Here is a 27,293-nt window from a genome sequence, read left to right on the forward strand (position 1 = left end):
AGTGGTAAAGAATCTGACTGCAATGCAGCAGATGTGAGTTCAATCCCTGGATCGGGAAGATCCTCTGGAGGAGGGTATGACAACCCACTCCAGCATTCTTGCCTAGAGAATCCCACGGACAGAAGAGCCTGGTGTACTACAGTCCACGGGGTCACAAAGAGTCAGACATGACTGAGCATGTACACCACATGCATTTCTCAGAGACAGAAGTTATATAGAGACATGCTTTCACAGGTTTTCAACAGAAAAGTTTATGAGAGAATCAGGCTTAAAAATATAATTCGTTGTCTGTATTTCCACCCCAGAACTGCATGCTGCTCGGAGGACGGAAGAACACAGATGTCCCTCTGGAAGGATACTTGGTAACGCCAATACAAAGAATATGCAAATACCCTCTACTTTTGAAGGTACTTTATGTGTTTTCTTCATTGTTGCATTTCTCTTGTACCTGTATATTTTTGCTGATGATCTTTTTAAAAATAAAAATTTTCTTTTAAATGGTCTGACATTCTAAAGAAAAAACAAATACAGTTATTGGGAAAAAATAGCTATTTTGTCACTAATTTATATAGAGAGTAGGGAACAAATGTCTGGGAATAGAGACTTTTTGTGCTCTTCATAAAAAAAAAAAAAACTTGTTTGAGTTACCTTTAGTGTAAACACATTAGTTCCAAGATAAATCCCATTAAGTACATTATGACCAGTTTATATAGCACTTTATTTTGTCTGCAGTAAACCTGCTGTTGGTGAATTTTTTTTCCTTTCCTCAACCATTGTTGACTTCTTGATGCTAATAAAGTTAAGGCTAAGTTACATAATTTCAGAGCCTGGTTTTTCGGTCATTATTACAGGTAATGGAGTGGGTCACATGGGATAATAAATGATAGAACATGGAAAGACAGTTATAAGAAAACTCTGCCTCTGGAAGACAGGAAATGCCTATGATCATAGATCCATGGCCTCATTACAAATGATCAAAAGTTTTATTATGGAAAACACATTGTAATGTACTAAATATTGTTCATAATATAAGGATATTGAATAGATTAGAATAGCAGTTCTGGAAAGGAATTTTTTTGGAAATGTGGCATCTGAATAGTCAGTTGGGGGTAGTGGTTGAACATCTGAGTTCTGAGTTCAAGTCCTACACCTTCTGCTTACTAGCTGCAAGAGTGAGATTGTAATCTAACCTTTTAAAGGCGTGGGTTTCATGTATGAAACAGAAATAATGATGATGATATGAAATTATAATAAATATCTAAAAGAATGTGTAAGTGCATGTATATCTATGTATACATATGTGTATATATGTATGTCTATGTATACATAGATATACGTACATATGTATTCATATACATAAAGGAGTACCTAATAATTGATTAAGCTATTTTATACAAATCATTTATTACTCATGTGCATTTGATTCTGATGTATTTTAATATATTAACTACTTCTTAGTATCTAAATTAAAAAACAAACTCAGAAATGCTATGGATATACTAACTGGCATTCTTAATTGATTTACTTTTTGAGAAATAGATGTTATGAATTTGAACTAAAAATACATTTTTTCATTATAGATTTTGTCAGTTGCTTACATTAGATTTCAATGAAAATTTTCTTTGAAAAGGATTTCTTATTAAAAGAAAACAAGTGTAAATCACTTGGTTAGCTCGCATAGAGAGAAGCTAGCACAGGGATGTCCAGGTCTGTGGAACTGTGGCACCGTCTTCAGGGAGCAGACAGGGTTGATGCAGATGTGACTTCCATCTTTCTGGTAGTCCCTTCTTACCTCTGATTTGGTGACAAATTTGCATGCATTCTCACCACTCCTCTTATTCCTACTCCTGGTTTTGGAATCCCGAGGATTTGTTTTAAGAATCAGAAGGGATGGTGATATTAAAAGAAAGATATCAAGTCATGTGGTTGTTCTAAATCAACTCATTTCTGACCAAGGATGACCTCAGGTGGCCTCAGAGATAGGAACATGGACATATCCTTGCTTTAGGAAGAAAGGTCAATTCAGAGTATCTACAAGTCATGGAGAAATGACATCTTTTTGCTTTTTGAAAAATTATCTTCACAGATAAACAGGAAAAAACTACTTGTGCAGTATATATATTGGTATTGATATTTTTCAACTTTGTACCATCAACTGAAAAACTGAGCTGGTATTCTGTTTAATTTGGGATGGTTTTTATTTATTCATTAGAAAACATTAGGGGATTAGGCAGTGTTTTAAAGAAAAGATACCTTGGTCTTATTTGTAGAACTTGAAATTACTGGGTTGGCCAACCAGCACAGGGTTCATAGCCAGTAACTGACAGATTATTACTGGTCATTTCTTTTGCTGTCTCACAGTATCTAAATTCATGTCTCAACTCCAGAGATCTCACTTGGCACAGGCCCATGGGAGCCCCCAGTTATAGCCTGTAGACTGCCTTCACCACTTCACATAATTTACAAGTAACTCTAAGACCTGAGGGTTTCTGGAGAAGCTTGCATCTCTCTTTTATGGATTTGTGATCCAGCATAACTTTTTAAACCTGACCTTGGCAGTGATGTAATGTGGATCCTTTTGGTGCTGGTTCTGTCAAACAGAGTGTGAATATTTTGAATGCAGGGTCAAAGTTGATGGCAGAATTTTCAACAATAAAGAACATCAAGAGAGCATAACAACTGCATATTTTCCCACTGTGTTAAGAATTTAGAAAATTCTCTTCAAGATTTGCCTCCGGATTTCTCTAATTGTGTTAGTTACATGATGATGGCAACTGTCGTAAGGAAACAAATGACTAATTAAAAAGCAATGTGGTCACAGCTGTCTAGACAGTGGGTGAAGATGTTTAATTTTGTGCTTCTAAATAAGACCTTTTATAAGATTAAAGATTACTCTAGTTCTAATATCCTGAATGAAAAAAAAAAAAAGAAAAAGGAAAAAAGGAAAAAGCTATTGAAGGGTGTATAGAATTCATTGTAGAGAATAAACTGAGAGAGAAACAACCAAGTTGTTGGCAAAAACAGCATAAATTGCTCCTTTAATGATGGAGTATTGCAGAATTTATAAATTACTTGTTTTACTAGAATATAAGACATTTTAAAAATTTGCTTTATTTATGACACTTTTTTATAGTTTCTCAAAAAGTGTTAGAAAGTAAGGGACTTAAATTATTTTTTAAATTATAGGATATTTTCGTTTGATGGTTTACCATTCTTTTAAACACTAGGAAATGAAATCAACATATAAAGAAGTCCTCATTTTGGAGCTCAAGTCAAACATAAAAATTATACAAACTTATAAATCATATTAAAAAATTACATGCTGTAGGTGAGATATTTGATAGTTTGAAAGGAGACATCTAATTTAGTTTTTAAAAACAACATCATTTTAAGGGAAAATTTAAAGTGACTGTGGTGTGTGCAGGTGGTGACACTCATTCAGTGTTTTTTTTGGGGTCTTGTTCTTGGTGGAGTTTGTGATGTCACTTCTGAAAGTGGCTCTCACGATCCTTGCAGTTTTCGTTTCCTGGTCAGTCTGAACCTGCTGTCCCAGAAAGCTGAAGATCAAAGGGTGATTTGTGTTTTGTGTATAAACAGGAGTTGCTTAAGCGGACTCCAAGGAAACACAGTGACTATGCAGCACTCATGGAAGCTCTCCAAGCCATGAAAGCCGTCTGTTCCAACATCAACGAGGCCAAGAGACAGATGGAAAAGCTGGAAGTTTTAGAGGAGTGGCAGTCTCATATTGAAGGCTGGGAGGTACAGTCATCGGACTCAACAATTGATCTTAAAATAGTTTTGTTATGTCTTATGCTGTGCGTAGTATTACTGGCATTGGATGGAACCGAACCATAAATGGTCCTTTTTCTAGACAACGGTAGAGGGCTCTAACTATTTCCAAAAAGTGCTGTCATTATTCTTTTTAAATATCTTTAAAGGGGAGAGCCGATCACAATGGTGTATATCATAAACTTTGATAGCTCAGTGTTTGTGCAGTGTGATAATCTTTTCTCCAGTCTTAACTTCGGTTAGTTGTCCATAACCATAGCCTGAGTGCTGGAGAGAGAAAGATTCCAAACCTGTGCTCTGATATTATTATTTTCAGACTCTAAACTAGGTATTTCATGGTGAATGTTATTCTAAGTCTATTTCATCTCTCTAAATTTGAATTTCTTCATTTCGAAGATGAAGGAGCTGGCTGTGACACGATTTTTAAGGTGCACTCAGATGAAAAATTTTATGGTTTCATGATTCACTAAAGAAAGATTTTTTTGAAATGACAAAAAATCCAATGAAGAGTGATATTCAGAATCTGTAATATGGTTGCAACTGTAGTAATTTTGATTGTCAGTTCATGCAGTTGGAGCTCTGTATTACTTTGTGTCTTAGTCGCTCAGTTGTGTCTGACTCTTTGTGACCTCATGGACTATAGCCCGCCAGGCTCCTCTGTTCATGGGATTTTCTGTGCAAGAATACTGGAGTGGATAACCATTCCTTTTTCTAGGGGATCTTTACTACCCAGGGATCAAACGTGGGTCTCCTGCATTGCAGATGGATTCTTTACCATCTGAACCACCAAGGAGAGCCCATATATTACTTTAGCACTGTAATAAACTGTAATAAACTGGGCTTTCCTGGTGGTTCAGTGGTAAGAATCTGCCTGCCAGTGTAAGAGACATAGGAGACGCAGGTTTGATCCCTGGTTTGGGAAGATCCCCTGGAGAAGGGAGTGACTACCCACTCCAGTATTCTTGCCTGGTGCATTCCATGGACAGAGGAGCCTGCTGGGCTACAGTCCCTGGGGTTGCAAAAGAGTTGCACACAACTTAGCAACTCAACAGCAACAACAAAAGAATAAACTAAATTTTTTTCTTTAAATTGACTTAATTTAGATGATCAAGAGCTTTCAACTAGGATAATTTCTTATTGTTATAAAGTAAGCAGTTGAGATAATATTTTTAAAGTGTAAGAAGATTTAAAATGTTCGCACACCAGTATTATCACACAAATCCAAGGGGGTTATTTTTATCTTTAGGGCTTTATAATTAACTAATTTGTTTTTTATCTTCAATTTGTTGGTTTCCATTTAGACCTAACCTATATCCTTTCAGATTTGCAAAGAAACCTCAAACACTGACCCCAGAGAATGCTCCTATTTGTCTATTCTCACCATGAATCTTTTAAAATGCTAACTGGGATCTGACTTCTCTTCTTCCTTGTCTATATTCTTTCATTTCAAGTATTCAGGGTCACTCTTATTTCAGCATGAATGCTACTTATTTCAATCAGTTTAAATGGTTGTGTATTTTACAGTTGATTCATGATAATTCTTTTCTTGAAAACAGTTGTCCTGCTGGGTTGAGAAAAATGGAGGAAAGTTTGCTTTGCCATTCTGTTGTCACTCACACATTGGAAGAAACACCAAACTTGCTTTAAACTGCAGGATTTGTCAGTGACTTCTGCCAGGACTTTGACCAAAATAAAACCTTCATAAGACTCTCTTCGGTTCTCTCGGGAAATGGAATCTGTCATAATTTTGTTTCTTCTTCCTGTGTATCCTAAAAATTGGAGCTCCTTCAGAAATGAGAGATTCCTTTAAAAGTGTTGCTATTTCTTGCACTGTTCAGGGTCAGTTAACTACTCAGAGGAATAAGGCTGTGTGGTCCATACTGTGTCCTTCGTAGCCTCAACAGTGGCTGTCCCAGCCTCACCCGCTAGAGTGGGCTTATAGAACTTGGAGTGGGAGAGACAAATGGAACCGGAGGACAGAGGAAACTGGTGGCAGCAGATCTGATGTGACCACAGTTCCAGGTACAGGGCAGAGAAGATGAGTGTCAGTTCCAAAGAGTGGCAAGATGAAGTCTCCTTGAGTCAGATTTGAAAATGATTGCCTAAGACACAGCCATCCAGTGATTTAAGAGTTTTAGGACTTTAGAGGGAATGCTGTCTGGAGCAGGGCCCAGCCAGTTGGTTGGAAACTTGTAACAAGTACCTGATTGCACACCTCAGTTCACCACATTGAGAGCGTGGGGGAAGCTTTACAGTATTCAGGCACTGTCCCTTCAGAGAAGTTAAAGAGAAACTGTGATCTGGTGAGACTCCAGAGGCACAGAAAACAAAGGGACACAGTCATGGAGGATGAATTCAGGCCCTGGTAAGGTAGTCAGAATGCTTAGGGCTTTCTTTGAGTTGCTAACAGGGATTTTTGCTCAGCTTACAGACAGCTTTATGTGTGTTCAGAGTGACTCTTATGGGGTTAAGACAAGACCAAGAATGGATGACTGATGGCATGACAGTTACAAAACAGTTCCTTCAAGAATTTTGGACATTAGGAGCCTTGAGCTAATGTTGAGTAACAGCTAATGTTGGACTATGAAGAAGGCTGAGCACTGAAGAATTGATGCTTTTGAACTGCGGTGCAGGAGAAGACTCTTCAGAGTCCCTTGGACTGCAAGGACATCAAAGCAGTCAATCCTAAAGGAAATCGACACTGACTATTGATTGGAAGGACTGATGCTGAAGGTGAAGCGCCAATACTTTGGCCACCTGATGCGAAGAGCCAACTCACTGGAAAGAGCCTGATGCTGGGAGAGATTGAGGGCAGGAGGAGAAGGGGACGACAGAGAATGATACGGTTGGAAGGCATCATTGACTTAATGGCTAGGAGTTTGTGCAAACTCTGGGAGAGTGAAGGACAGGGAAGCCTGGCATGCTGCAGTCCATGGGGTCGCAAAGAGTTGGGTACAACTGAATGACTGAACAGCAACAGCAGCAGCTATCTGAGTCTTTCCAGGAGCTCCTGCAGACCATGCAGACTATCTTAGAGATGACACTATTGCTCCAGTAACCAAAATTATCTTCAATGGAATCTTAATCTGGTATAACATAGTATGCATTATTTCTACTTTCGGTTGATTATTGTTATATTTCAAGTAGATCCCTTAAATATTCAGGGTCTTATTTCCCCATTCATCATATGAAGGGCATTAAAATCTCAGGTGTAACTTGTCTCTCTAGTGTTTTGTATCATTAAATTGTCATTACATTCTTTTATGTTGAATTTAAGTAAACAAACAATGGAGATGTATTGTTCTCAAGTCATATGACATAATAAAAAACCTGGCTTTCGGGCAGATTTGGTTTCCAGTCTGGACTCTAACCTTTAGTTTGTGGATAAAGCACCAGATCTCTTCAACATGCAGTTTGGGTTATTACAGGGGTCAATGAAATAAGTGAAAAGAACTTTGAACACTGTAAAATGCAGATGAGAGGTAATATTTTAAAGCTTTGGTTTAGTCGTTAGATTTTACCCTTAAGAAATCCCCTTCATTTGTCTAATCTATGCACCTGCCTACTGAAAGGGTTATCTTACTTAAGTTATATGGCCCCAGGCAACAGAAATGAAAGGAAACTTAATTTAAAAGATATTGAATAGTTCATGAGATAAATAGAAGAGCTTCCCTCTCAGGCTCGAAAGGCTGTCTAGTCAGCTGAAGCTCTTTGACAGTCTCATTAGTGCCCTAGCTAGAATGGGTTGTTTGTTGTTCAGTCGCTCAGTTGTGTCTCTCTGCGACCCCATGGACTGCAGGACACCAGACTTCTCTGTCCTTCACCATCTGCCAGAGTTTGCTCAAACTCATGTCCATTGAAGCAGTGATGCCATTCAACCACCTCATCATGTGTTGCCCCCTTTTCTTGCCCTCAGTCTTTCCCAGTATCAGGGATAAGTTCTAATAATTTTTCCATTCTTAATGTTGCTTCATTCAAGATATAAGATCAAAATCCAAGATTCAAATAATCTTACTTGGGTAAATTTGCTCAAGGGAGGGCAAGGGCCCTTAATTGTCCCATCAGCCAACTTCCTTTTGGGGAGAAACTGATATTCCATTTTAGGCAATCTTTGTCTCTTTTAACAGTTTACTGAAGTACTATAAACCCCCATTACACAGATTTTTAAACATAAGGACTATATAGCTTAAATGTTAGTCACTGAGTCGTGTCTGACTCTTTGGACCCCATGGGCTGTAGCCCACCAGGCTCCTTTGTCCATGGGATTCTCCAGGCAAGAATACTGGAGTGGGTTGCCATGCCCTCCTCCAGGGGGATATTCCCTATCCAGGGATCAAACCCACATGTCTTATGTCTCCTGTATTGCTGGCAGGTTCTTTACCACTAGCGCCATGCAGGAAGCCCAAAATAACATTGGTGGTTTAGTTGCTGTCGTGTCCGACTCTTGCGACCCCGTAGACGGTGGCCTGCCAGCCTCCTCTGTCCATGGGATTCTCCAGGCAAGAATACTGGAGTGGGTTGCTAGTTCCTTCTCCAGGGGATCTTCCCAACCCAGGGATCGAACTGGGGTCTCCTGCATTACAGGTAGATTCTTTACCGAGTAAGTTATGAGGAAATCCCCAAAATAATGTTATGCAGATTTAAATGAATATTCAGTGATGATGAACCGTAGCACAGGTGTAACTGTGACCATGGAACATACGGTAAACTCCTCTTCTGTCCTGGGCTCTGGGAAGCAGTTGGGACTACTGCTCACCTAGAGGTCTCATAGAGCAGGCCCTGTACTCATCTTCATCCCCGTGTCACCAGAGTTGCTGTTCTATGCACTTGAGTGCCTGAGCTCAGGCTTCCAAAGCGGTGTGACTTCCAGTGTTAACAAAACACCACAATGCATCAGAATCTACTGAATGGTCCGGGACTTACCAGATGTACTCTCTCTGGGGATAGTGCCAGGGAACCTAGAAGCGTTCATAGTCCCATCAGGTGTGTCTTCTTAACTCTGAAATTTGAGCAGCATTGTCCTAGGTGCTTTGCTCTTTTCTGACGGTCTGCCTCGCTTGTTTTATTGCTTCCACACTTTTTGTTTTCTAGCTCATTTGTTTGACACCCTCATTTTGATGGACTGTAGGGCTGATGAGTGTTTCCTGGCAAGCTGATGCTTTTAACCATATCCTATTTCATTTCTGTAGCTTGGCTTCTTTATCCCTAACCCTAGCATCTCTCTTGCCATTTCCAGATAATGAAAAAGAAATTGCACATCATTTTCAAAATATCATAAACCTCATTCATTTCAAAGATAAAGCTGTGAGTTTTTGTTTTTTTCTGCTACAGAGAAAGGTATTTTATATTATTCAAGTTAGAGGAAAATATGACACAACATTAGTCAAAAACAGACATTTATTAAGTGTCTGCTTGCAGATCAGATGAATTTGAAGTGAGAGGAATATTGTGATTACACAAGAGTATATCTACACTTGGCCAAATGTTTTTCAGTATTTATAATACTCTATGTATCTGTGTTTCAAGAATTTTTAATGATTTTTATCCAACATTGTCGTGGAGATAATATACAGATTAAATCATAGTAAGTCAAAGGCACAGTGGCCTTTTTTTCCCATCTAAAAGATGAATCTGATATAAAGAGAAGACATTCTTTTAGAATGAGGTTTTTAGACAAATCTGTATGTTTTGACATGGATTCTTTTAAGTGCATAAAGGTTTTCCTAGGAATTATTTAAATTATTCATGAAAATATTTCATGTGATGATAGGAGGTTACCATGGTAGAAGATAGGAAAGGTGATACTGTACTAATTCCTAAATTCTGCTGTTAAATGTTAAAGACATATCACCTCAGTAATAAAACTGTCTCAATAGGATTTAGTAAAACGTGCATTATGTGTATGTTGTGAGATAAACTTTGTCTCTTTTGGTATATGTATATATTGTAAGATACTCTATGAAGCATAACAGGAATTCTAGAAACTGTGGGTGGTTGGGTTTGATGTTCTTACCCCCATCCAACTTCATTCATTGATAATTAAACAGATGCTGGAGAAGGAAATGGCACCCCACTCCAGTACTCTTGCCTGGAAAATCCCATGGACGGAGGAGCCTGGAAAGCCGCAGTCCATGGGGTTGCTGTGAGTCGGACACAACTGAGCAACTTCACTTTGACTTTTCACTTTCATGGATTGGAGAAGGAAATGGCAACCCACTCCAGTGTTCTTGCCTGGAGAATCCCAGGGATGGGGGAGCCTGGTAGGCTGCTCTCTATGGGGTTGCACAGAGTTGGACACAACTGAAGTGACTTAGCAGTAGCAGCAGTAAGCAGATGCTTTGAGTCACTTATGGAAAGAAGTGTTGACTTCGAAGAGGTCAGTTCATCTTATTCTGATTTTTGATTGGGAGCTGATGGGAATTTATGGTGATGCCTTCAATATAATGCATATTAGTGAGAGGTTTGAGAGCTTGGCATGGTGTCAGTCTGGATTAACTGAATCAAAAAGTCAAAATATTCAAGTATAGGGTAGAGGAGAAAGACCTAGGGGAACTTTGAATCAGATGTAACATGGGGTTACCATGCTGCTGCTGCTGCTGCTAAGTCGCTTCAGTCGTGTCCGACTCTGTGCAACCCCAGAGACAGCAGCCCACCAGGCTCCCCCATCCCTGGGATTCTCTAGGCAAGAACACTGGAGTGGGTTGCCATTTCCTTCTCCAATGCATGAAAGTGAAAAGTGAAAGTGAAGTCACTCAGTCGTGTCCAGCTCTAGCGACCCCATGGACTGCAGCCTACCAGGCTCCTCCGTCCATGGGATTTTCCAGGCAAGAGTACTGGAGTGGGGTGCCATTGCCTTGTGCTGATAAAATCTTGTGCTTAGTTGCTCAGTCATGTCCAACTCTGCAACCCCATGGACTGTAGCCTGCTAGGCTCCTTTGTCCATGGGGATTCTCCAGGCAAAAATACTAGAGTGGGTTGCCATGCCCTCCTCCAGGGGAATCTTCCCAACCCAGGGATCGAACTCAGCTCTCCTGCATTGCAGGATTCTTTACCGTCTAAGCCACCAGGGAATGTGTTGTAGGGGACTGGAGAAATAATAATATCACTTCTATATTCTTCATTTGCCAGCTCAATCCAAATGGTTGATTCATTTTTGGAGGTGTTCATGTTATGGGAAACCCTGACAAGCTGGAGAAGGTCCAGAGGAGAAATAGGATCTTCTAGGTTTCTGAAGTCAATTCATATCATCAAAAGGCAATGGTGTAACAGAACTTGGAAGGCAGAAGGAACATCTTAGCTATGTTCAGATTTTGGTGGACCTTTCATTATGAAGGGGGCTTCCCAGATGCTGCCAGTGGTAAAGAATCCACCTGCCAATGCAAGAGACACAAGATTTATGGGTTCAGTCTCTGGATCAGGAAGATCCCCTGGAGTAGGAAGTGACAACCTATTCCAGTATTCTTACCTGGAGAATCCCATGGAAGGAGGAGCCTGGCGGGCTAGAGTCCACGGGGTCGCAAAGAGTCAGACACGACTGAACGACTAACTCTTTCACTTTCAACACATTTCAGCCCAGTGCTTACAAACTCCCCTGAAATTCAGCTCACTGAGATCCTTTCTGATTATGTTTGGCTTTCCAAAGAAGTTACATTTACAAAGAGAGATTGTGTTGGCCTTACTCATGGGACCATTCAGAGTGTATGTTGGTTATCATCACAAGTAATAGATCCATTTTCTATTTTGCACAGTGGTCCCATGAGTTCTTCAGTGCTTTGGACAGTATCTCCCCTGAGGCTATATAAGAGGATGGATTATCGTTAGCTCAAATTCGCATTAAATTTTCCTTATATTTATTAATGAAGATAATCACCACAAACAAGTCAGAAAATGTATTGTTGGTATTTCATTCATTTAGGAATACATCTATAAATAAATACGTACATATTTAACCTGGGAAACTATTTGGAAGACTGGTTAATATGCACATTAGTATAATACTAATGTAACAGACTATATTTTTGCCTTGGCACTTATGGACTACTGTATGGAATAATCTAAAGTGAAGTGTTTTGCACCATTTATAAAATTGCTATTGATAAAGCCACTTTTCATAATGTTATTTAGGTCCCTTGTGCACTAATCTATATGATGTTTCCTTTTTTAAATTTTAAATTTTAAATGTCATTCTAATTTTTTTTCTAAGGAAGAGATGTATTCACTATAAATTTGAAATCATTGCCACTGCAGTTGAGATTGATGTTTACATTTGATGACAGTTTTTGCTTAATTATCGCATTGCAAAATATATGAAATTGTGTGAATGTTTGACAGATCTCCATTTCTATCCATTTCTACCCTTATGACGAAGGGAGAGAGGGAAGTATTTCAAATGTAAAATGTGTTTGTAATATAGATACCCAGACTAACACAGTGACACTGTCTTAATTAACTTCTCTTTTGGGAAGTTTCTTATTATAGTTATATGAGTTATTTTAATTTAAAATTTTAATATTAATCAGGAAAATATTCATTGTTAATATGAAAATATGAAGTTAATATTGATGTTCTCAGTTTTAAATATCAAAAAAGACCAGACATATTTAAAACAGAAGTATTCTTACAAAGCAAACTTAACAGAGCTCTACTGAAAAGTTCCCCTTTTTTTTGTTCCAACTCAGTGACTCAACAAGTTAGTTATGCTAGTTTAGTTTGTAGAAACAAATAGACTACAACACTTACGACCTGCTAAATCACTTCAGTCATGTCCAGCTCTTTGTGACCTCTTGGACTATAGCCCACTGGGCTCCTCTGTCCATGGCATTCTCCAGGCAGTAATACTGGAGTGGGTTGCCATGTCCTCCACCATGGGATCTTCCTGACCCAGGGGTTGAACCAGTGTCTGCTGTGGCTCCTACATCACAGGCAGATTCTTTATTACTGAGACACTGGGGAAGCCCAATGGCTCAAAGTAGACATTTCTGGTCAGTTCACATGACACTCATGTGTGGGTTCTGCCCAGTGGGCAGTTTCCCTTTGTTGATGGTTCAGGGGCCCAGGCTCCTTCTCTCTTGTGCTTCCTCCTCTCAACCTCCCATGATTAGCACTTGTGTTAAGAATCCATTTGTTGCTGATCATATGACCTTCATGGGCACTCAGTAAGGGTTTATTCAATGAATGAGCATGCCAGTGCATCTTTTAATAACTGTGGTGAAAGGTTTTATGGATGGTTGCTCTCTTTAAATAGATTTTTTTCCTTTTATTTCTTCTTTTGTCTTCCTTTCCATCCTAGAAGTTGGGACAGTTGGCCTTCTGTATTCCGGGTTCTGCATCCAGAATTTCAGCCAACTTCAGATTGAAACTATTTGGGGAAAAAAAAATTCCAGAAAGTTTCATAAAACAAAACTTGCACCAGCAACTATTAGATAGTATTTACATTATATTTATGACTATTTACGTGACATTTTGGCCACCTGATGCGAAGACCCTGATGCTGGGAAAGATTGAAGGCGGAGGAGAAGGGGACGACAGAGGATGAGATGGTTGGATGGCATCACCAACTCAATGCACATGAGTTTGAATAAACTCCGGGTGTTGGTGATGGACAGGGAGGCCTGGCTGCTGGCTGCTGCAGTCCATAGGGTCAAAAAGAGTCAGACACTGAGCGACTGAACTGATGTAACATTTACATTGTATTGGCTCCCCTAGTGGCTCAGATGGTAAAGAATCTACCTGCAATGACTTGGATTCAATCCCTGAATGGGGAAGATCCCCTGGAGAAGGGAATGGCTGTCCACTCCAGAATTCTTGCCTGGATAATCAATGGACAGAGGAACCTGGTGGGCTACAGTCCACAGGGTTGCAGAGTCTGACCTGTCTGAGTGACTAACACTTTCACTTTACATTGTATTAGATTTTAGAAACAATCTTGAGATTAACATGTACGGGGGAGGTGTGTAGATTATATGCAAATACTATGCCATTTTATTTATGCCTCTTGAGTATCCTCAGATTTTGGTATCTTTGGGGGTCTTGGAACCATTCCCCCATGGATATGGAGGAACAATTTTATATAAATTAAGACCTGCTAAAAATGGACAATTACATGTACTTTCCATTTGTTCATAGAGCTCTTTTCCCAGACCAAGGAGAGGAGGAGGAGGAAAATGAATATTAGGAACATTCATGTCATGAGTTAGTTTGAAATGATCTCCTATTTTTAGAGAACAAAGATAACATTCATTATATATGCTGTGTAAAATATGTAAAAAAAATTTAAATATTATAAATATTTAATATTTAAAAATATGTAAAATATTTAAAAATTTTTGCATATTTTACACATATGTAAAATAACTAAAGAAGACATGGAATCTCTTAAGAGGAGCTGTACCTACTGATACTCACCTGGAGGAGACTGGGAGGGAAGGACACCTAAGCTCAGTATATTAATACTTAAACTATTTGAATTTTTATCCTGTTTGTATATTGCATCTTTAAATAAAAACAGGAGGAAAAAGACTGCGTGAAAGTTTCTGTTAAGTAATCAGACATTATTTTCTCCATTTTTCCTGATTTAGGGGTCCAACATTACTGATACCTGTACAGAAATGCTAATGTGTGGAGTCTTACTGAAAATTTCTTCTGGAAATATTCAAGAGCGGGTATTTTTTCTTTTTGACAACCTTTTGGTGTATTGCAAAAGAAAACACAGGTAAGAATGTAGACAGGTAATACTTTAAAAGCTGTTTATCCACTTCACAGATTCAACATTGTCTCTGTGCCCCCATGACCTCATCAGTAAACTTCCATGTATTCTCAGCCCTTTCTCCTTGCTACTTCAAGAAAGAGAACATGTTCAGATTAGAGCCAGGAAATAATTAAATTATTGTCTCTCTATCTTAATGAGCTTTTTAAAAAATTCCTTTTTTACCACCTGTGAAAATGAACCTATTTATTTCTTGTAGTATGCTCTTCTCAATTTTTTGTGTTTAGTAGCAAGATTGGGATTAGTAGATGTGGGTTTCAGGAAAATCTAGAACAGGCTATTAATTCTACCTGTATTAAGCTCTTTAAAAATTAAAAGGTCATATGGACACCAAGAGGGGAAAGGGGTGGTGGGATGGATTGGGAAATTGGAATTGATATATATACACTATTGATATAAGTATAAAATAAATAACTAATATTTATTGATATAAATATAAAATAAATAACTAATGAAACTGACTGTTTAGCATGGGGAACTCTACTCAATGCTCCGTGGTGACCTAAATGGGAAGGAAATCCATAATGAGGGGATCTATGTATACATTTAATTGACACACTTGGTTGTACATTAGAAACTAACACAACATTGTAAAACAGCTATACTCCAAGAAAAATATTTTAAAAATGCATATTCTCTGCCAGGCGTAATCTCAGAATCACATGAATTAATTATATAATATTCCCAATAAATTTATAAAATAGGTATTTTCACTATCATTGTTTTGTAGAGAACAAAAGGTTCTCACAGAGAGGTTAAGTAACTTTCCCATAAATAATAGTTATAGAAATGAATTTTGGACCCATTCAGTTCTAATTCAAAGCCCACTTTTATTGCAGATTGTGATAAAATGTGTGTGCCTCATGAAAGATGACAAAAAATAAAAGGGGAACACTTTAAGATAAAGGGATGAATAAAAAAAAATAGGTAATTCAAGTTGTTTAGGTGCAATTATTTTTTCCCCAACTTTAGTCAAGTATTATTGACAAAGTTATAAGATATTTAAAGTGTACAATGTGATGATTTAATATAATACCCATTGTGAAAGGATTCTCCCACTAAATTGACACATCTATCTAGGTCCGACTGAGCGACTGAACTGAACTGAACTGATCTAGGTTTGATTATTAAAGACATCTGTTTGAGAATCAGATCTTTTTTTTATTAGAGTTGTTCCCATCCTTATATATATGACTGCCCTCAAGGTCAGAGCTTTTGCAAAATTAACTGTACAAATGATGTTACTATTCATGGTCTCATGGCTGTAACTGTTAAATAAATTAAATAATAGTGAAAGTTTTATAAAATCAAAATCCTGCTGCTTGGCAAATAACCATAATGTATGTATGCTGCTGCTGCTACTAAGTCGCTTCAGTTGTGTCCGACTCTGTGCGACCCCAGAGACGGCAGCCCACCAGGCTCCCCCATCCCTGGGATTCTCCAGGCAAGAACACTGGAGTGGGTTGCCATTTCCTTCTCCAATGCATGAAAGTGAAAAGTGAAAGTGAAGTCGCTCAGTCGTGTCCTACTCTTAGCAACCCCATGGACTGTAGCCTACCAGGCTCCTCCGTCCATGGGATTTTCCAGGCAAGAGTACTGGAGTGGGGTGCCATTGCCTTCTCCAAATATATGTATAACATGGACCAAATACATATGAATGCAGAGGAGAGAAGGGGAGGGAGCTCTACATTAATGCACTTGACAACTTAACTTTTGCTTAGTGTGTATATGTAACATGATACATTAATAATTTCAGTATATATTATGAAACATATATTAATAATTTTAGTATATTCAGTTGTTAGCATACTTTTGTCAACAAGTCAAATTAAATAGTTCAGGTCAATTGAAGTCTCTTGGATGACTAAATGTTGCTTAATCTTCTTGAATTATTTCTTAAAATCTTTCCTCTTTAATATATTTTAAAAGCAATCTCCCCTGAGTGTTCAGTGATTCAAGTATAAATATATCCATAACTGACTAATTCATTATTACAAAAGCTCATCTGAACCTGGATTTTTTTTTTTTTTTTTTGTGTTGCTCAGTTTTTAAGATCAAAGGCTGGTACTAGTGTACTATACACAACATTTTGAAATGTTTTAGACTATTTTATAAATAAATAGGATCCTTATGAAGGATTATAGGTATATTTGAGAGACTTATTCTTCAAGTGTACAGTTATCATATAACAACAATATGGGAAAAATATTTTAGAGCTAGTTAATGCTGAATAACCTCCAGTACAGTCCAAGTCTCTTTGAAGAGGATCATAAGTATTAACTGAAATTTACCAGGAATTGAGAAAAAATTACCAGCTACTTACTGAAAATTGAGAAATCAAGTGAAATTGTGAATAACCAACTTTTAGTGTCTGTCAGAGTTTGATTGGGGATCTTTGATTTCATATATTGAGCAAAAGCATGTATTCACCCTCCCACCTGCGTGTTGTCCTTGGCTCAGGGCTTCCGTGTCTAGCACCATCTCATAGAGCAACCTGAACTGTTATGAATTTGAAGACATAAGTAAAAAATCACCAAGAGCTTAATGTTTGATATTGTTGATGGAACTAGAATCTCTTTCTCAAAGAATGGCTTAAATTATCTTGCTTTAACAAGGTTTTGCCTTAAGTTTAGTAACCATGTTTTTTGTGTGTGATTTTCTTCTTGTTGTAAGACGGTTGAAAAATAGCAAAGCTTCTACTGATGGACATCGGTACCTTTTTCGTGGCCGGATCAATACAGAGGTGATGGAAGTGGAGAATGTGGATGATGGCACAGGTAAATGATTGGTAAATTTAAAATGGAATGCCAAAAATAAACTCCCTTGTAAGATAGACTTTTCAATTGAATAATTCATCTGCAGTGAATTTGAGCTTAGAAATACTTTGATAGGCAGAACAGTTGGAGGAGGAAGGGAAGATAAGAGAGAGGAGGACTCTTTTAAAATGGAAAATTATCTTCACTTGAAGCATGTTCGTTTGTTGTTGTTCAGTCGCTAAGTTGTGTCTGACTCTGCGATCCCATGGACTGCAAGCGTGCCAGGCTCCTCTGTCTTCCACTATCTCCTGGAGTTAGCTCAGATTCATGTCTGTTGAGTCGATGGTGCTATCTAACCATATCATCCTCTGCTGCCCCTTTCTCCTTTTGCCTTCCATCTTTTGCTAGTCATGTCCGACTCCTGTGACTCCATGGACTGCCTGACAGGCTCTGTCCATGAGATTTCCCAGGCAAGAATACTGAGACCCAGAGATCGAACCATGTCTCCTGCATTGGCAGGTTAATTCTTTACTGCTGAGCCACCAGGGAAGCCCAAACCATGTTAAACACTAGCATCAAACACAGAGATACAAAAGTAGCTGGGAGTGTCGCAAACTAGGAGTTGTGTCCATAACGTATATAGTAGTTTGATCATGATGCTATTAAAACATCCAGCTTAAGAGCTGTCATAGGCAAGCATTGAACCTCCTGGAATTAATTTTCATTGGTACAGGCTTGGAAAGCCATTCAAAAAGTAGTGCCAGATCCTTTGTATTCTTTCTTGACAACTAGTTTATTTGTGTAGTTGGCCAGAGGCCAAGAATATTTGACTTCTAGAAAATGTGGTCTGTAGTGCAGTGTTGGGCAAACCATAGATTGCAGTACAGTAGTCAGATTTGAATTGAATAAGATGGAAATTCTTAAACTGTTCATTAAAACTGAATGAAATGAAAAATGAAATGAAATGTTAGTCACTCAATCGTGTCCGACTCTTTGCAACCCCATGGATAGGGGATCTTGCTGACCCAGGGATTGAACCTGGGTCTCCCACATTACAGGCAGATTTTTTACCATGTGAGGTACCAGGGGTCCCCTAAAACCGAATAGATTTTTTAAAAAGTTCAACTGTTAATGTTGTGAATTAGGGATGTTCCATTTTTCAGATCTGACTGCATTTAGTGTATAAAATTTTCTTTATTTTAAAAAATTTTATATTCTTCAATACACACATATAAAGATATTTTGAAGAATTCAGTGGTTTTGGAACTTTTTTGATATGAATGATTGTGTTGCTCTAATATATATTACATTTGTTGATTCACTTTACCTATTAATTTTCAGCTGACTTCCATAGCAGTGGACACATTGTTGTTAATGGATGGAAGATACATAACACGGCCAAAAATAAATGGTTTGTGTGTATGGCAAAAACACCTGAAGAGAAACATGAATGGTTTGAAGCTATTTTGAAAGAACGAGAACGGCGGAAAGGTGCGTATATGGATTGAGCATTATAATACTTTGTGAAGATTCAAATTTAACAAGAAAGCAGAAAATGGGCAAAAGTTATGAGGAAGTAGATGGTGTTTGATGTTCACTTACATTAACTAGGTGATGTTAGCCCATGCTAAAATATGTTTTGAATATTTCCAATGTTGTTCAGTTCAGTTGCTCAGTCGTGTCCGACTCTTTGCAACCCCATGAATTGTAGCACACCAGGCCTCCCTGTCCATCACCAAATCCCGGAGTTCACTCAGACTCACGTCCATCGAGTCAGTGATGCCATCCAGCTATCTCATCCTCTGTCGTCCCCTTCTCCTCTTGCCCCCAATCCCTCCCAGCATCAGAGTCTTTTCCAGTGAGTCAACTCTTCGCATGAGGTGGCCAAAGTACTGGAGTTTCAGCTTCAGCATCATCAACTTTTCGCATGAGGTGGCCAAAGTACTGGAGTTTCAGCTTGAACATCATTCCCTCTAAAGAAATCCCAGAGCTGATCTCCTTCAGAATGGACTGGTTGGATCTCCTTGCAGTCCAAGGAACTCTCAAGAGTCTTCTCCAACACCACAGTTCAAAAGCATCAATTCTTCGGCGCTCAGCCTTCTTCACAGTCCAACTCTCACATCTATACATGACCACAGGAAAAACCATAGCCTTGACTAGACGGACCTTTGTTGGCAAAGTAATGTCTCTGCTTTTGAATATGCTATCTAGGTTGGTCATAACTTTCCTTCCAAGGAGTAAGCGTCTTTTAATTTCATGGCTCCAGTCACCATCTGCAGTGATTTTGGAGCCCAGAAAAATAAAGTCTGACACTGTTTCCACTGTTTCTCCATTTATTTCCCATGGAGTGATGGGACCGCATGCCATGATCTTTGTTTTCTGAATGTTGAGCTTTCAGCCAACTTTTTCACTCTCCACTTTCACTTTCATCAAGAGGCTTTTGAGTTCCTCTTCACTTTCTGCCATAAGGGTGGTGTCATCTGCATATCTGAGGTTATTGATATTTCTCCTGGCAATCTTGATTCCAGCTTGTGTTTCTTCCAGTCCAGCATTTCTCATGATGTACTCTGCATATAAGATAAATAAGCAGGGTGACAATATACAGCCTTGACGTACTCCTTTTCCTATTTGAAACCAGTCTGTTGTCCCATGTCCAGTTGTAACTGTTGCTTCCTGACCTGCATACAGATTTCTCAAGAGGCAGGTCAGATGGTCTGGTATTCCCATCTCTTTCAGAATTTTCCACAGTTTATTGTGATCCGTCACAGGCTTTGGCATAGTCAATAAAGCAGAAATAGCTGTTTTTCTGGAACTCTCTTGCTTTTTCCATGATCCAGCAGATGTTGGCAATTTGATCTCTGGTTCCTCTGCCTTTTCTAAAACCAGCTTGAACACCAGGAAGTTCACAGTTCATGTATTGCTGAAGCCTGGCTTGGAGAATTTTGAGCATTACTTTACTAGCATGTGAGATGAGTGCAATTGTGCGGTAGTTTGAGCATTCTTTGGCATTGCCTTTCTTTGGGATTGGAATGCAAACTGACCTTTTCCAGTCCTGTGGCCACTGCTGAGTTTTCCAAATTTGCTGGCATATTGAGTGCAGCACTTTCACAGCATCATTTTTCAGGATTTGAAATAGCTCAACTGGAATTCCATCACCTCCACTAGCTTTGTTCGTAGTGATACTTTCTAAGGCCCACTTGACTTCACATTATGGAAATCAAATAAAAGAAAACTTTATATAGTTAGCAAAATAATTAGACTGTGGCTAGCAGTGTGTTTTAAACAGTGTCTTAGTTCTATTGAGACCGCTGAAACAGAATACCTAGCACTGGGTGGCTTATGAACAACAGAAGTTTATTTCTCACAGTTCAGAAGGGTGGTGTTGAGGGCTGTTTCCTGGTTCGTAGATGACCATTTTCTCTTTGTCCTCACCTAGCAGAAGGCATGAAAGAGCTCTCTTAGATCTCCTTAATAAGGGCACTAATCTCATTCATGAGGATTCCACCCTCATGAACTAATTACCCCAAAGGTCAACCTCCTAATGCCATTACATTGGAAACTAGGTTTCAACATGTGAATTTTGGGAGCATGCATGCTTAGTTGTTCAGTCGTGTCCGACTCTTTGCGACCTTTTTTACTGTAGCCCACCAGGCTCCTCTCCCCATGGAATTTTTCAGGCAAGAATAGTGGAGTAGGTTGCCATTTCCTCCTTCAGGGGATCTTCCCAGCTCAGGGATTGAACCTGTGTCTTCTCTGTCTCCTGCATTGCAGGATGATTCTTTACCTGCTGAGCTACTGGGGACACTATTTGGGGACATACCGACATTCACTTTACAGCAAATAGTTTTACTTGCTTTAAAATTTGTTCAGTTTTCTTTGCACTTTATTACTTTTTAAAAAATTTTACTGGAATATAGTTGCTTTAGAATGTTGTGCTCATTTCTTTTGTACAACAAAGTGAATCAGCTATACTGTATAGGTATCTGCTCATTTTTGGATTTCCTTCCCATGTAGGTCACCACAGAGTGCTGAGTAGAGTTCCCTGAGCTATTCAGTAGGTTCTCATTAGTTATCTATTTTATACATCATATCAATAGTGTATATATGTCAATCCCAATCTCCAGTTCATCCCACCTCCACCTTTCCCCCTGGGTATCCATATGTTTGTTCTCTACATCTGTGTCTCTGTTTCTGCTTTGCAAACAAGATCATCTATACCGTTTTTCTAGATTCTACATATATGGATTAATATATGGTCACACTTTATCCTTCCTGATTTCTAAAGAATCATAGAGTTTTGCTTTAAGAAACACACTTTAATAATATAATTCAGTGTTTGGAGACCTACACCAATTGTCCCTCTGTATTTAACAGTACACTGAAAGTTCCTTGGTCAAATATTTTAGTATCCTAATTATAAAATAAGGCATTTTGCATGCATATTAACTTTTAAGTGTTGTTACAATGTCACTGAATCAATGTCATGTAACTCCATAAGGAACTTGTTCACATGAGGAGGTCTAGCTCAAATTTGCTTCATATTTTTATCAAGATTTGCAAACAGTATTTGGTCTGGTGATATTCAGTGTGTGAAGTTTACCTGCACATATTCACATTTCTGTAATTAGCCAGGAAATAGAGGTGTTTGCATAATTAACTATTTTCTTTACCAAATAATTGATGAGAAATGTGACAGTGTTTATTCCTTTCCCCAGAGATTTAGGTATAAAATATCTCATTAATGATATAATTTTAGAACATAAAGAGCTTTTCCTTCCATCTTTAGATATTTCCCCTTGAAGAATGTAAAAATTTCTATTACCTTGATTAAATTAGTCATAGTATACATTTTTATAAGAATTTCTAAAACATTTAAAAATACTCCTTTGATTGATCTTAGATGAAGAACCAGATAGAAAAAATTTAAAACAAAGATCATGAATGCATAACTGACACTTTGGGTTTTGTTGAATCTAACAGTCCATTCAAGGAACACAGCAAATCCTTTAAAAGATAGAGTCAGTTTTTCATCAAGTTGAACCTTAGCTTTTTTTTGAACTGGCTATGCAAATAAATACATCCAAGACCTAAAAAAAGGAAGAAAACAAAAAAGAAAGCACAGTCTATAACTCTACCTATGTTATTCTTAACTCTGCTTTTTAACTTATATAAGTCTGCTTATTCTATTTGTAATGGATTATTCACTGTTACTGGCAAATGTTAATGACTTCTCTATTGTAAATAAAATTTTAATAAGAAGCTTAGTAGTTAGAAGACTAAAAAAAAAAAAAAACATCCAGAAATTCTTCTGCCACATTTCTTCATCAGTCCCATCCACTGATTGTCAGTGTGGCCAGAATTTTACCTTTGGCAATGGTTGCCTCTAAATTTCCTGGCCTGCATTGCCTGTCCCTATCAGATTAACTTCCACTCTTCACTGCCAGGTTCTCAGTCTTTGTGTCCAGTCTTGTTGTCTCTCTGGAGCTCCATGCTCACTTAATCAGTTGCCCCCTGGGCTTCATGTGAACATCCCAGTTCAAGCTACTCAGTGCTGGATTTCTCTGTACCTGAAACCCTTTGCCCAAGATGCGTTCCCATCACCATTCAGTTCTCCCATCAACTGTCTGAAAGCCATCCTCATTTCTTCTCTCTACACCCACATTTAACCCATTGCTACGTCTTAACAATACCACCGGAGAAGGCAATGGCACCCCACTCCAGTACTCTGGCCTGGAAAATCCCATGGGCGGAGGAGCCTGGTAGGCTGCAGCCCATGGGGTCGCTAAGAGTCAGACATGACTGAGCGACTTCATTTTCACTTTTCACTTTCATGCATTGGAAAAGGAAATGGCAACCCACTCCAGTGTTCTTGCCTGGAGAATCCCAGGGATGGGGGAGCCTGGTGGGCTGCCATCTATGAGGTCGCACAGAATCGGACATGACTGAAGTGACTTAGCAGCAGCAGCAGCAACAATACCACCTCCCAGATATTTCTCAACTTTATCCTCTTCTCCTGATAACCTGCTATTTTTTACAGAGATTTGAACTTGCCTGAACTTTAGTGGATCCCTCCTAATTGTCTCTCTCTTTTTAAACCCTCTTCCTTTTAGTTTATTCCCTATACTGTCTTCTGAGCTTTGTTTCCAAAGCATCAAAACTTTCCTTGCACTTCCCTGCCTTCCCCCTCCATCTGGTTACAATTCATAGATGTTCCCCCAGTTCTGAAGGCCCGAAATACACTGAGACTGCTGGTGAGCAAGGACCCTGCCCACCTATCCATCCATTACTGTCCTATCACCTGAAACCCAGGGCTGTTTGCCTCTTCCTTCAGATGACCTTTGTGAAGACGTTCTCTCTCTGGAAATCCTGTTCATATTCATGCATTCAAACATGGTCCATCCGTGAAACTTCCCTGAGATAGTGGTTAGGTACTGTGACCATTTCTCTCCCGTAGCACAGTTTTTCCTCTAAGGTTGTCTCCAGTGCCACTGTCTAGCTGTGCTGATCTCATTCTTCAAAGGGCTTCCTAGGTGGTGCTAGTGGTAAAGAACCTGCCTGCCAGTGCAGGATATATCAGAGACCTGGGTTGGATCCGTGGGTTGGAAAGATCCCCTGGAGAAGGAAATGGCAACACACTCCAGTATTCTTGTCTGGAGAATCCCATGGACAGAGGAGCTGGTGAGCTACAGTCTATGGGGTTGCAAAGAGTCAGACATGACTGAGCAGCTGAGCATAAGCATGAGTCCTACTAAAGGGGTCCATGAAGTCTGACATACAGCTCCTTTTCCTCCACCAGCCAAACCACGTGCCTCTGGGGCACAGTCTGCACGGTGGTGCCCTTTGGCTGCAGGCATCTCACCTTGACTGTCTTCCTAGTACCATATGAACTTCTTGACAGCCAGAGTCCTATCACACGAGCTTTGTATCCACAAATCCCAGCGCGTGGTAGACATGCAAAGAATGTTTTGTTTTATGAATGCATGAACAAATGAAGAGACTTTTTCAGTGACCTGTCCTGTGTTTTCATTTTTGACAGGTTTAAAATTAGGAATGGAGCAAGACACCTGGGTAATGATCTCCGAACAGGGTGAGAAACTTTATAAAATGATGTGCAAACAAGGAAATCTGATCAAAGACAGAAAAAGAAAACTGACTACGTTCCCTAAATGCTTTCTGGGAAGGTAGGGTTGTTGTCTGGATTCCTGTGTTTCTTTCAGATTTTCACGATCTCATGTGTTAACTTTCCTTTAATTATTCATTTTTTCCTAAAAAATATTCTCCTAAATGTTTTTGAATATTTCTTCACTATTCACATTTCGTAGGCCATAAAGGGATGAGGGAGTGCATATAGAGCCAGGAATCCTGCCCAGAAAACTGAAGGCATCCATCCATCCATTCATCCATGACTTTAGTAATTTCTGATAAACTGTTTCAGGGGCATGGCAGAGGCTGGGATCAGGCAAAAGCAGGCAGGCAGGCGGGTTTGCCTGTAGGGCACAGAGTCTGGCAAGGACATGGGTGCGGGGCCTGAGAGTCACTTAGACTGAAAGGCACACAGTCTAAACTCCCAATTAATTCAGAATTTAGACAGCTGGGCTCAGGATGAAAGGGTATTGATGAAGAGTCTGAAAAAGTGGGTCACGCGAGGGGCCAGGCACAGAGGAACAGGCAGGGAGGTCACTTGGTTGTTCCACTCAGAGATCAAACTTGTGCCTCTGGTTCTGCAGATGCTACTCGGCTGTAGGTGGGAATCCCTGCTGGGTTAAGCCAGAGGGCAGGGTAACTGCCTTCAGGCGGCTCTGCTTAGGACACGCTCTGTGCCAGCTTCTTCCTGTACATTATTTCCAGTCTTCAAACACATACTTAAGAGTTAAAAACCTTTATTTTTTTTTAAAGATTAAGAAACTGGGGGATCAGGGAGTTTGACATGTTCAAGTTCATACAACTAGTAATTTACAATGTCAGTGCTATAAAAGTAGACTGGAGAGGTAGTTCAAAACCTGTCCCCACTCAGATCTGATCCTGCCACTGGCTAGTTGAGAGATTTGTTGTTGTTTAGTCACTAAGTAGTGTCCAACTCTTTTGTGACTCCACGGAAGGTAGCCTGACAGGCTCCTCTGTCCATGGAATTCTCCAGGCAAGAATACTGGAGTGGGTTGCCGTTTCCTTCTGTAGGGCATCCTTCTGACCCACAGACTGAACCTGAATCTCCTGCATTAGCAGGTGGTTTCTTCCCCTCCAGGGAAGCCCAGTTGAGAGACTGGGGAAGAGTTAAATTTCTCTTTCCTCTATAACAATAGAAATGATTGTATTGCTTACCTGTGATACTGACCAAAATGTCTTCTTTTTTTTCTTGTCTTCCAGTTTTATTGAGCTATAATTGTGTCAGTTTAAGGTACACAGCATAATGATTTGACTTACATACATTGTAAAAGGTTTACCATAATTAGTTTAGTGAGCATCAGTTATCTCATTTAGATATACATTAAAGAAAGAGAAAAAAAATATTTTCCCTAGTGATGAGAATGCTTAGAATTTACTGTTAATTTTTATGTGCAATGACAACAGTGTTAATTATGTTTCAGAATGTCTTCTTAGCTATACAGACTGGAGTGGGCTGCCATTCCCTTCTCTAGGGGATCTTCCTGACCCAGGGATTGAACTCAGGTCTCCTGCATTGCAGGCAGATTCTATACCATTTGAGCCATCAGGAAAGTCCAACATACAAAATCACCATAGACTATGCCAACTCCAACCTCATCAGAAGAATATAGGCCAGGAGACCCTGTGCTTGCCAGGGAGCAGTGGGTGTCCCTCTTCAATGGGGGTGGTCCTTGCAGCAGGCCACACAACGGCAGCAAGCTGTAGTTGCTGGTGTTGGCTGTGCCCCCAGGTAAGGGGAGAGAGCAGATATGAGCCCCCCTTGGCTTAAGAGTTCCATGTTGCAAAGAAGACACCCTTTCTCAGAACAACCTCATTGGTGTAACCTCCAAGGTTCCCGTAATACATACCCCCTTACTTCAAGAATAATACTTGATGAGTCACTTTAAGCTGTGGCTTCCCACCAGGGGTTTATAAGTGTGTAATTTAACCATCAGAAACCATTTTGACCACAAGCAGTGTGTTAGTGGCTCAGTCATGTTGGGTTCTTTGGGACCCCATGGACTGTAGCCCTCCAGGCTCTTCTGTACGTGAGGTTTTCCAGGTAAGAATGCCACCTAGTAATACAACTGACACTCAACCCTCATCAGTTTCTAGGGAGACAGAGCTAGAAAGCTCACCCAGGCTCCAATTTGTCCTTGAAGGACAAAGAGTTCTATCAAGCCTTTACCCACACCATCTCCTATGGCTGTGGTGCCCATTAACTGCAGTGATCTGCAAAGCGTTGCCCAGAACCCTGGTGACATAGTGGAGACTCAGTAAACATTTGCTATGTTAATTGTAGCCTTTTCCATAACAACATTACTATGACCTGAGGGTGAGATGTTTCTGACCCAATCATGATCCCTTTGCCATGTGTTGATGGGATCTTTCTAGTACTATATTAGGTTCCGTAATAAAGTCACTCATTAACTTTCTTCCCTACCCTTTCTTTTTTTCCCCATACTCCTAATTTATAGGAATACTTAAAATATGCTTTTTTCCCTCACTTTATTTGGAAACATTCAGGAATCTGCTAAGATCAAAATGAGGAATTATATTTTAGCTCTGTGCCAACCATCTCAGCCCACTTATGGATGGCTGACATTGAATAATCACTTACTATGTGCTAGGCCCAGTGTCGAGTTCCTGACATTTGTCAGCTCCTTTAATCCCAGGCAACTCTATGGGGTTGATATTCTTATTAATTCCATGTCATTGAGGAAAAAAAACCTGAGACCTAGAGAATTAAATTTACTCACCCAACATCACACAGCTAGTAGAGGCAGAAACAGTGTTTGAATCCAGGCTGTCTTATTGCAAAGTGCGTGATGTTACCACTA

General features: G+C 39.4%; 1 protein-coding gene across 2 annotated transcripts in view; it reads left to right on the top strand.

Moving 5' to 3' along the window:
- Positions 1 to 27,293, top strand: part of PREX2 (phosphatidylinositol-3,4,5-trisphosphate dependent Rac exchange factor 2) — a 301,596-nt gene that overhangs the window by 83,188 nt on the left and 191,115 nt on the right. For both annotated transcript variants that reach the window (XM_061438929.1, XM_061438928.1), the window contains exons 5-10: positions 306 to 407; positions 3,598 to 3,759; positions 14,367 to 14,500; positions 17,228 to 17,331; positions 18,652 to 18,801; positions 24,347 to 24,491. In XM_061438929.1, coding sequence (XP_061294913.1) covers positions 306 to 407; positions 3,598 to 3,759; positions 14,367 to 14,500; positions 17,228 to 17,331; positions 18,652 to 18,801; positions 24,347 to 24,491 — 797 coding nt within the window. The remainder of the gene's footprint in view (positions 1 to 305; positions 408 to 3,597; positions 3,760 to 14,366; positions 14,501 to 17,227; positions 17,332 to 18,651; positions 18,802 to 24,346; positions 24,492 to 27,293) is intronic.

The sequence above is a fragment of the Bos javanicus genome, chromosome 14 (genome assembly GCF_032452875.1).
Source record: "Bos javanicus breed banteng chromosome 14, ARS-OSU_banteng_1.0, whole genome shotgun sequence".
NCBI classification, from domain to species: Eukaryota; Metazoa; Chordata; class Mammalia; order Artiodactyla; family Bovidae; genus Bos; species Bos javanicus.